At 45.6% G+C, this 11,365-nt stretch overlaps 1 protein-coding gene across 1 annotated transcript in view; it reads left to right on the forward strand.

The window, feature by feature from the left end:
- Window positions 1–7,770, forward strand: part of b4galt5 (UDP-Gal:betaGlcNAc beta 1,4- galactosyltransferase, polypeptide 5) — a 55,945-nt gene extending 48,175 nt beyond the window's left edge. Inside the window, exons 5-9 of the mRNA XM_056274626.1 lie at window positions 331–447; window positions 727–914; window positions 1,027–1,149; window positions 1,971–2,072; window positions 6,406–7,770. Coding sequence (XP_056130601.1) covers window positions 331–447; window positions 727–914; window positions 1,027–1,149; window positions 1,971–2,072; window positions 6,406–6,553 — 678 coding nt within the window. The 3' untranslated portion in view covers window positions 6,554–7,770. The remainder of the gene's footprint in view (window positions 1–330; window positions 448–726; window positions 915–1,026; window positions 1,150–1,970; window positions 2,073–6,405) is intronic.
- The last annotated feature ends 3,595 nt before the right edge of the window (window positions 7,771–11,365 follow it).

Below are 11,365 nucleotides of genomic sequence, written 5' to 3' on the forward strand. Positions count from 1 at the left end.
CCGTTTGACCTTCCCTCTTGTTGTCTCTCCCCTGTGATGGTTTTGCAGTTTGCAGAGCTTGAAGGGAAACTTCAATGCATAAATGAATTTGTTCTCTACAAAGGCTGGACTTTTCATAGCAGCCATCCATAGGGTCTTTCCCAGGGTGATTCAGTAGTGCAGTCCTGCAACAATGTTATATGCATATGTAAACTCACATATTCCTGTGTATGTGCATACATTTGAATGTACAGATTCACGTGTGTGTACGTGCACGCGTGTGTGTGCATGCGTGCATGTCAATGCACAGTCGTTTCATTTTCATTTACTGAATTCAATCCCTGTCCCTAGGTGGCAATTCTAGTCCCTTTCAGGAATCGTCACGAGCACTTACCCATCCTCCTCAGACACCTGGTGCCGGTCCTGCAGAAACAGAGGCTCCAGTTTGCCTTCTACGTCATAGAGCAGGTACACGCATATGGTGTCATATTCACGTTCATTAACAGGGATTGTCCAAAGTCCACGTAGCTGAAGCTTAAATATGTTGCGTAACATGACACAACTCTAGGCAAACCAGCTTTGAATTATTTATTTATTTTTAACTCGGACATGAATGGTGGCAATGAGAGCGGGTCGATAACACGTTGATGTGGTACGTCCTAACAATGAAACACACTATGACAAGAAAACTATGAAAAGTCACTTATGTCAAAGTGTCTTTTTCTCTGCTGCCCCCCTTCCCTCCAGATGGGTATGGAGCCTTTTAACCGAGCCATGCTGTTCAACGTGGGGTACAAGGAGGCTATGAAGGACCTGGACTGGGACTGTCTCGTTTTCCATGATGTGGACCACCTCATGGAGAACGACAGAAACTACTACGGCTGTACAGACATGCCGCGACACTTTGCTGTCAAACTCAACAAGTACTCCTACATGTGAGCCTTGATTCTGTCCACAAAGAGATCTGTTTACTGGATTTTTCTAGAATGTGTTCTTGTGGCGAGTCCATGAGTCCGTTAAATGGTCGTCACTTGGCGTTCCTTATAGGCTTCCATACAATGAGTTCTTCGGAGGTGTCAGCGGCCTGACTGTGGAGCAGTTCAAACAGATCAATGGATTTCCTAATGCATTCTGGGGCTGGGGAGGAGAGGACGATGACCTCTGGAACAGGTGAGGAACATATGCACACACACACACACACACACACACACACACACACACACACACACACACACACACACACACGTGCACACAAAAACAAACAGTTTAACACATTTTTCTTGTGCGATTGCTTTGTGGCCCAGGCTGTCATGACGTTGACATAAGGTTTGCTCTGGAGGTTGTTCAGGCCAGTTGACACACAGAAACTGCCTTGTTTTTTTTGTTTCTCCTTTTTTATCCTCAGTTGTAGGCAGCTGTACACACTCGGCTCTCAATATATGCTGTCAGGCCTTGCTGACTGGGTTTAGTGCTGTGGTCTACAAATAAATTACTTCTTTCATGCTGTTATGTTTTTTATTATTATTATTTTCACCATTTTGTCAGTGTTTTACCTGTTTTTCTTTTTTGTATTTGTGTATATTTGTAATAATAATAATGCAATTATAATAATGATAATTCAATAATAATAATAATGATGACGATGATGACGATAATGATAATAATTTTAAAAAAGAAGAAGAAGAAGTAATAATGCAGTAATAGTGCAGTGTGTGTGTGTGTGTTTGTGTGTGTGTGTGTGTCGGCCCTGTGTGATGGCCTGGCCGCCTGTCCAGGGTGTCTCCCTGCCTGCCGCCCAGTGACTGCTGGGATAGGCTGCAGCATCCCCGCGACCCTGAGAGCAGGATAAGCGGTTTGGATAATGGATGGATGGATGTATTTGTGTGCATCATAGCTCTGGTTTATGCGCATGTTACTGACGTAATGTAACACGATAGCATAACCGATCAGTCATCAGTCAATATTCGCCTACACTTACTACGTTTATGTAGGGTGCAGTTTGCCAACTATACAGTGAGTAGGCCACATGGAGAAGAGGGACGGTATATGTCGATTCCACATCACCATCGTGGAGAGGTCCAGTTCTTGGGAAGGTCAGTCTACACACACACTTTCTCTCTCTCTCTCTCTCTCTCTCTCTCTCTCTCTCTCTCTCTCGCTCTCTGTCAGAAGTATGAGGATTTGGATGCAGGGTGGGAGCTGATAATTGGAATGCGGCTCAGGCTCATGTGATGCAAGCCAGTCACATGAAAAGTCAGAACAATGACTTTGAGGGAATTTCTGCTCTTTTAAAGACTTTGCATGTGATATATTTGAGGCTGAATTCCAATCTCTGTGCTCAAATTCCAAGTTACTTAAAGACTCCTTTGAGTTAAAAAAAAAATAGTTTCTGTTGCTTGGTTGAATTTTTTAACTTGTGTTAAAAAACGGCCAAAAAAAAATTGCATCCCGACTTTTTCGTCAATAAGTTCTGTTGATGTTTTCAAGCTTAGCTAGCTATGATTTAGTGCTTTACTTGTGACCCGTTTCAAGATTCAATAATTTATTGCCATATCGACTTTACAGCTGATTTGTGATTTGTTTCGGTGTGCTCAAAGATAACAACAGTAAACATATAACCACACAATACATACAAGGAGTTTCCACAAAAACACACTGTTATAATTATATTACAATAATTCAGTTAATGCAGTCATATGGCCCATGCCCTTAAGGTGACATATTAAAGTGCATGTGCTTAAGGAGGCTGACTATACTTGTACAGTCAGTGAAGCATTTAGGATGCAGATTGCCTGCAGTGCAAGTGCTATTCTGGAAGCGAGATGTTCTGGTCTTAATACTGCAGAGTCGTTTACCTGAAGGGAGATGATTGAATGGCGGGTTGGCCGGGTGTGAGGAGTCCTTTAAAACGTTAAAACCTTTCCGCTGAATGCGGATAACGTATAATTCAGAAATGGTGGGAAGTTCACAGCCAGTTATTTTTGAAACTGTGCGCACGACTCTGTCCAGCTGTTTCTTCTCATGGGCTGTTGAATTGCCATCCCACACAGTTATTGAGAACGTGAGTACAGTTTCTATTACAGTTCTGTAGAACCGTACCACTGCAACCATTGGCCCTCCAAATTTCCTGCCTTAGAAAGGATAGTCTTCGGTGAGCTTTCTTCTGGATGGTGGTGAAGTTGTCTTCCCATTTCAGGGAGGAGATTGTACTCCCAAGGAATTTGAAACGATCCACTCTCTCTACCACCTGGTTGTTAATGACCAGCGTTAGTAGCTCGCCCTGATTTTATGGAAGTCAACCACAAGTTTTTCAGTTTTGTTGACGTTCAGTTCCAGATTGCTGTTGCTACACCAGTGGACAAGAGAGGAGACCTCCTTTCTGTACGCTCTCTCATTATGACAGGAAATCAGTCCCACCAATATTGTATCATCAACAAACTTGGTCATTTTTACAGTGTCGGAGTCTACATTCATTGGTGTATAATGAGTAGAGCAGAGGTGAGAGGTCAGACACCTGTGCTAATGGTCAATGAGTTTGAAAATCTATTGGTGAATTTGACAACCTGTTTACTGCCCAGTAAGAGGTCCAAGACCCAGAGACATAGAGGCTGATGGAAACCTAGCTGGGCTGCAAAAGTTTGTTATATAGCCTCATGGGTATTATTGTATTAAAAGCTGAACTATAGTCAATGAACACTGCCCAAGCTTAGGTGGCAGGCACCTCTATGCTGCAAGATGGAGTGGAGACAGAGAGATACAGCATCGCCCACTGACCTATTGGCCCTGTATGCAAACTAATTGGGGTCTAGCACAGCACTGGACAGCGTATATACTTTACGCTCATACACTTAAATTACAACAGTTGTTAAGGTAACGGGCCTGTAGTCGTTTAAACAGCTAACAAATGGAGTTCTTGGGCACAGGAATTATTATCGCAGATTTAAAGCACGCTAGTACGTTACACTGGTTGATAGACCAATTAAAAATACAAGTCAGAACAGAAACAAGTTCAGCAGCACTCCATTTTAAAGTGGCTGAAGACATGAGATCAGGGCCTGCAGCTTTCCTGCTGTTCTGATTGTGCAGCAGAAACCTGACCTCAGGTTTTCCAATCACAAAAGGTGGACTCGGGAGGGGGGGGCTCCTACTATAGGCAGGCCCTGTTGGCGGGTTGCGGTTTTATCAAAAGGACAGTAGAATTAATTAAGTTCATCAGGGCGTTTGGGGTCATCATTACAGGCTGAGTGTTTGGCCTTATGGTTGGTAATTTGCCACAGTCCCTGCCACACACACCTATGTTGTCCTTGTCCTGGAGCTTGTTCTCCAGCTTGCATTTGTAATTGGCCTTACCCTGTCCACTGCCCACTCAAATTCACATTTTACGGATTTGTAGAGTTCTCTATCGCCCCTCTAGAATGCATTGTTTTTCTTCCTACATACAATTTAACCTCTCGGCTGAACCATGGCTTGTTGTTACTAAATACAGCCACTCTCTTGGCTGGAATGCACATAGTTTCTGAGAAATGCATGTAAGAAATAACGGTAGTGGTGTAATCGTCATAAGTCATGGCGTGACTCCTTAAAGACAGACCAGTCTGTAATACCTAAACAGTCACTAAGCCTCTCCATAGCCTGGGGAGACCATCGTTTCACCACCCTAGTACTTGGTGTGTATCAATATTTGACAATATGTTGTGGTTAGAAAAATCACGTTATGATCAGACTGTCCCAGGGGTGCCCAGGCCACAGAATGAAATGCGTCAGCGATGACACCATAAGACTGGCGACGTGGGTCTGCTGTTTAAATCTGGGTAGTCTTTTTCAGGTTGACAGCGGTAAAGTCACCGAATGTCAGCACCACCAAGTCCGTGTGCGAGTTTTCAATATCCATAATGTGGCTCGCTATCTTCTGGGCAGCAGCTGATGCCCCGGCTCGCGGTGGAATGAGACAGAGGTCATCGGTATGAGATGGAGGAAAACCCCCGCGGCAGGTAGAAGGGTCCGCAGTTGACTGTGGTCGACTCTTAACTCTGTGGAGCATGACTGCGGCAGAGTTTTAGTGTTTGTGCACCACCTCTGATTGGGTTCAACCAAGTTTCCGAAAAGCACAGCACGGAGCAGATTGCAGTTTCCTGTCTGCTGCGTATTAGGATATACCGCTCATCTTGTTGGCTAACCAGGGAGTGAACGTTGAACAGTATTACAGGAAGCGCTGTGCAATGTTTACGACAGGGAACCCGATCTAGGAATCCGGCTCTCCTCCCCCACTTCCTGTGCTGCAGATGTTGGTCGCTGTTGATAACTCTGTCCCTTGACTTTGAGTCTCTGGTAACAGTCACTTGAGGAGTATTCCAGTTTTGGTATGCAGTTAACTCATGGGTTGTCAAATATGTAGCAATTCAAGCCTATCGTGTATGGCTTGGCAGTCAACACGATGACTCCACGAAAACATAAAACAGACAGGTAGAGGCAGGTCAAGTCAAGTCAGAGTTCATTTGAAGTGCATTCTCACACCGAGGTGTCCCGAGACACATTGCGACAAAAACAGCATTAGAGCCGCACCTTGGCGCCATCTTTCAAACGGCGACATGTACAGCGCACATTCCTCTAGTATGTTTGTACCACAAACTGTGATGCAGACAATTTTTTCTACAATCATTATCAATAGTTTATTTTTCTTTATTCAGTTTCAAGTGCCACCCTCTCCAGCACTGTGAATTCATATCTTTACATTGATCTTTTGTCTTTTTTTTTTCTTCTTACAATTTCCCCTATGAGATATATGCAACCACACTTAAATTGGTGGAACTTCAAACTGCAGTCTCGGGCATCCGGGTGGCGTGGCGGTCTATTCCGTGGCCTACCAACATGGGGATCGCTAGTTTGCGTTACCTCCGGCTTGGTCGGGCATCCCTACGGACAAAATTGGCCGTGTCCGCGGGTGGGAAGCCAGATTTGGGTATGTGTCTTGGTCGCTGCACTGGCGCCTCCTCTGGCCGGTCGGGGCGCCTGTTTGGGGAGGAGGGGGAACTGCGGGGAATAGCGTGATCCTCCCACGCGCTACATCCCCCTGGTGAAACTCCTCACTGTCAGGTGAAAAGAAGCGGCTGGCGACTCCACGTGTATCGGAGGAGGCATGTGGTAGTCCGCAGCCCTCCTTGGATCGGCAGAGAGGGTGGAGCAGTGACCTGGACAGCTCGGAAGAGTGGGATAATTGGGCGGATACAACTGGGGAGAAAAGCAAAAAAAAAAAACCAAACCTGTAATCTCTTTTGATAGCAAGCGTTGAGGTTGTCAGTCATCGCCGCTACTAAGGGATTACAGCTGGTAGTGTTGTGTGAAGAGGCATACACCTGTCGGTGAATCATTTCTTAAGGATAACTTGTTATCTCATCTCTTAGTCTTGTCTGTTTTTGCATTCTGCAGGTACACTCTGCTTCGTCATTCCAAGGAGAGGCAGAGCCTGGATGGTCTCAACAACCTAAACTATTCACCTGTCCTGTCCAGGAGGCCCCTCTACACCAATATTTCAGTTAGTCTGAGCAGAAACCTTGCCCCCATAGCTGACTACTGACCGAGGCACAGTTTGGGCCAGTGAGGACACATGGGAATCAAAGTCCTCTGGGACATCAGCCATATCTCACCAGTTACAGCACTGCTTAGGATGTTTTAGTTTATAAATTGTTTGCTTTGTTTCTTTTGTTTGTATGCAAAAAAAAAGAGAAAAAAAGGAGATACACAGAAGTATGTTGGGTAAATCATGTGAGAGAATGAGGATGAATGCTGCACTTGTTTGTGCCACAGTCCATCACTCCTCTCATCCGGGCTTCTCTAGTCTTCGGTCTCTACATGCCTTTTGCACCATTTTGGCCTTTAGCATTCATTAATTCATCCATTTGCTTCCTCAAACAATCAGGAGTTAATTTCTCCACCACTGCGTTAGTTTATGAAAATCGCTTACCACATGTAGGCACACGTGTGTACACATACACGCGTGCGAGCACACACACACGCACACACGCACAGGGTCCCTTGCATCTTTGATTTGACTTTGCTTCTGCACTACTTATTTTCACCAACCATGCACACAAACACGAGGCATTTTAACAGACTGGACACTTGCAGCTGGTTCTGCAGACGGTATGCCAAATCTACGAACAGACAGAGGACGAAAACGACAAAACGAGTGTTTTTAGTCTCGCATACGAAACAGATGAACTAAGTTCAGAGTATATTCATTTCTCTACCAACTCTTACCAGCTATATATTTTTTCCAGCCTGTGATATTGTCATTTTAAGAGGGCGCTTGTGTCGCATAATTGAATTGGCTGTGATGATTGCTGGGAATGGCTGCGTGTTTGAAAGCGACGTTCGTAGTGTTAGCAATAAGCTGTAATATCCGACAGCGTAACTTAGACATGACTTCCTCAGTATACGGAGGCGATAGCATTGGTGCTAGCATACCCTGCCCGGAGCGCGGAGGAGGAGGAGCGGCCTAAGTGTGGAGCATTGAACGTGCTCTGTATGCAAACCTCAGTTGACACACGCCTTTGCCTAAGCAAACATGTCGCCCAGCGCAGAGCGGCGGGGCCGGGCCTGTGTCAGTATGTGCACCGAGCGAGGGAGAGCTATGCAAATGGCAATGTAGGTATTCTGTTGTCATTGCTGGGGCGTCAAGCTGACTCCCAAGAGACTTCCATCCGGAAACTGTGACAGACTGACTGTAAACCTCGCTTTATGCCATTTTGCACAGTGAGGCCAAGGCCAGGAAGAGAGAGAGAGAGAGAGAGCTCCCCCCCCCCCCCCCCCATTTCCTCGATCAATGTTTACTCTCCTTCCCTTTAAACTCGTGTGAATCAATGGAAGAGAATAGTGGATCGCTGCCGGTTGTGTTTCGCAGGGGCAATCCCTAATGACCCCCGCCCCCCCAGGCTAAAGTGTTTGTGGTACTATTTTTCAGCCCTCCTCCATTGTATGTACTGTAAAACCACGATAACCACAGGGCCGGCACGGCACGGCACGTTCCTCTTAAGACCTCGATAAGGAATATTGATTGGCGTGCGTATCGGAAAGCTCGCGAATCAGGTCACAGATTTAGTTTGCAAAGCAGCTAATTATCATCTAGATAGATGGCATAAGTAATTAAGAGGTACTCCTTGGTGGTATCAACCTCAGCACACCTTACACCAGTGATCTTCAGCAGTGTGCCGCGGGAGAGCGGCGTGTATGCAGCTTTTCTTCCTGACTCGACGCCACGCCGCCCGAATTCAGCGGTTAGCCCTCCTCCGTCTGGTTGAAGGCGTGTTGATTTGTGAAGTGAGCTGGTGTAGTGCTGGGTTGTAAAGAGGACCCACGTACAAGTGGCTGTCCTCCTGATGGCTGATTGAAGACCGCAGCCTTACACTGAGGCTGAACCAGACTTGCAGCATACCTGCAACACTCAACACTTGCTCGCGTTTCCCTCGCTTATGTTTGTTTGACAGTGTTGTTGTTGGTTTTTTTTTTTTTTTTTTTTTTTTTTTTGTGAAGTATCCCAAGTATGAGAATTCAATTCCCTATATAAAAAAAAAATCCTACATGCACTCTCACCTCACTATGCCTGCCCTAAGCTCATACCATTTCACTACAATTCACCTTGTATGCATTTCTTAAGATGTGTCTTTTGGGAAAATGTGGGGTGTTTGAATAACTTGTTGTGTTCCCAGAATGAAATAAGACGTTTGAGAGGCTGGACCTCATTTTATTTATTTGATCTTTTATGGGTTATTTTCTTGTAATTGTTTGATTTTTTTTTTTTTTTTTTTTTTACTTGCGATAAATGTGACGATTAAGTAGGCCACATATGGACAGTCTGTGTTAGATGCACTGAAATGATATTTACGTAGGATTGTGAAGTTCGAGTCTCTGGGGCTGAAGGGGCCGTTCCATCTTATTCATCCGCACCATGACTTCTGCTCCAGAAGTCACAGTTGGATGGGAGAAACTGGAAGGGGCCCACCCGTAGCCTAAAGTCTATTAATCTACTGAGCAGACACTTTTGGGGAAGCCATTTTGTTTGACAACCACGGGAAGAGAGTCACCTAATCAGGAAGGGCCGTTGGCCGTTTTCTCCCGCTACGCACCTCCAACGTCCTAACGGATAATCAATGGTGCTGACATCCATAGCCCCCTTTGAGGGAGGCAACTACAAAGTGCTGACAGGAAACCAACCCGAACATCACACAGGCCGCTAAAGATTGCGTTGGTTAGGGGCGTCCGGGTAGCGTAGTGGTCTATCCCGTTGCCTACCAACACGGGGGATCGTCGGGTCGAATCCCCGTGTTACCTCCGGCTTGGACGGCCGTCCCTACAGACACAATTGGCCGTGTCTGCGGGTGGGAAGCCGGATGTGGGTATGTGTCCTGGCTGCACTAGCGCCTCCTCTGGTCGGCCGGGGCACCTGTTCAGGGGGGAGGGGGGAGGATAGCGTGATCCTCCCACGCGCTACGTCTCCCTGGCGAAACTCCTCGCTGTCAGGTGAAAAGAAGTGGCTGGCGACTCCACATGTATCAGAGGAGGCATGTGGTAGTCTGCAGCCCTCCCCGGATCTGCAGAGGTGGTGGAGCAGCGACCAGGATGGCTCGGAAGAGTGGGGTAATTGGCCGGATACTATTGGGGAGAGAAAAAAAAGGGGGGGGGGGTTGCTTTGGTTAAACATAATTAGAATTTCCTTCAGTTTTTCCGTTTATTGCAACCCACTTACTTGAGCGGGAAAGGTGTGTCAGTCTTTTTGACGCATGCATTTATAAACATGTTGCGTTTCCTTCTTGCCGGGTGAGACGGATCTGATTGTGTCCATCATGCTTGTTGAAGATCAGAACTATAGAGGCACTTGTTTACACACACACCCCCCCCACCCTACCCCGAGCCAACCACACTGGAGGCGCCTAGCGGGAGCAACAGACAACAGCTCTGTATCCGTTTTCTTTTCCAAGTGTGTTTGAGTGAAATGGCTGAACCTGCTGCTGCAGAGCTCCATTGTCCTCCATAGAGATTTTAATGTCTATTTGGTTTACAGCACTGATATGAGATTGAGTGACTTGGTTCTGGACAACGTGTAAGTCCTACTCTAGTTTTTGAAGCTCACAATACACTGTATATCTTTTTCCTTTTTTTTATTTTCATTTCTGTTGCTTAAAATACGACATGGACAAATGTCTTGAGTTTTGCAAAGACAGGCATCAGAGTATTCCATGACCCCCTTGTCCAGAGGTGATGCTTGGGAAGAGACAAATGCTCTCTGGATGCCATGACTCTTCTTCAGAATATGTAGACTTGATGAGGCAGCGCTATCGGCTTAGCCAGCGACCACATACCAAATGTGCTAGCTACAGTCACACAGGGATTTACAAGTATTTTTTTTTTTCATGACTTTATCCACAGCAGAAAGTTTCCGCTTAAGGATAAAAATCTGAAGTTTATTGAAAGCAAGTTTCTCATTTACACACGGATGATGAAAAAAAGTTAGATGGTAAGTCTTGGCCCTGTGTTGTAAATGGCGTCATCCCAAAACCAGGCCAGACCCGCTGTCCCATCGACACACTCCCGTCATACCATAATCTCATTTATTCTGATCCGTTCTATGCCAGTCCATATGATGGGTCCACCGCTCCTCTGTGGACGCCTGACACGACCGGCAGCCTTAAAGCTTGCTAATTTATTTCAGTGTTTTTCACTCAAGTTTTTATTTTTTTTATAAGCAAGATATATTTAAATTAAAAAAAGAATAAGTGCATATCAAGTTAAAGACTATTGTAAATATTGGTTGTGTGTAGTGTTCTAGAAATTCTATGAGGTCTTAAATCACAGCAGACGCTATCTTAACAAACGAGGCTTTGGAGTGGTTTGGCTGGTGGTCCACCAGGTGCCAATTAAGTGCTTGTGAAGCTTTGCAACGCTTTTTACATCCCTGCTTCCCAGCACAGCCTTGTTTATATTGGGACTAACCCGCTATCCCACCGACTTTACATCATTGTCACAAATCAGTTGAGCATTCTGGACGTTTCTCCTGACGTTTGTATGCGGAAGAGAGACCGCGAAGGTGTAGGAGACATAGGCATCTGTTCTTGAATTAAACTGAGGCCGAACTTCTGGCTTTGAGGTCTCTTGGATCCAGACCTTCATTCAAGTAAAGTAGGGTAGGATGTAGAGAAACCCCGTGTGCCGACCATGCACGCAAAGAAACATTGACACCCAAACCATCAACACCATCCACTCCAAAATCTACACAAATGAGACTTTTTTTTTCTATCAGCGCTAACGGAAAAAGATGACTACATTTAAAATATATCTTCTCTGGTTGTAAGGAAGAAGGTTCTCCTTGAATTGAAGCCATTTGAAGCCACTT

This window comes from Lampris incognitus, chromosome 2, assembly GCF_029633865.1.
Source record: "Lampris incognitus isolate fLamInc1 chromosome 2, fLamInc1.hap2, whole genome shotgun sequence".
Taxonomy (NCBI): Eukaryota; Metazoa; Chordata; class Actinopteri; order Lampriformes; family Lampridae; genus Lampris; species Lampris incognitus.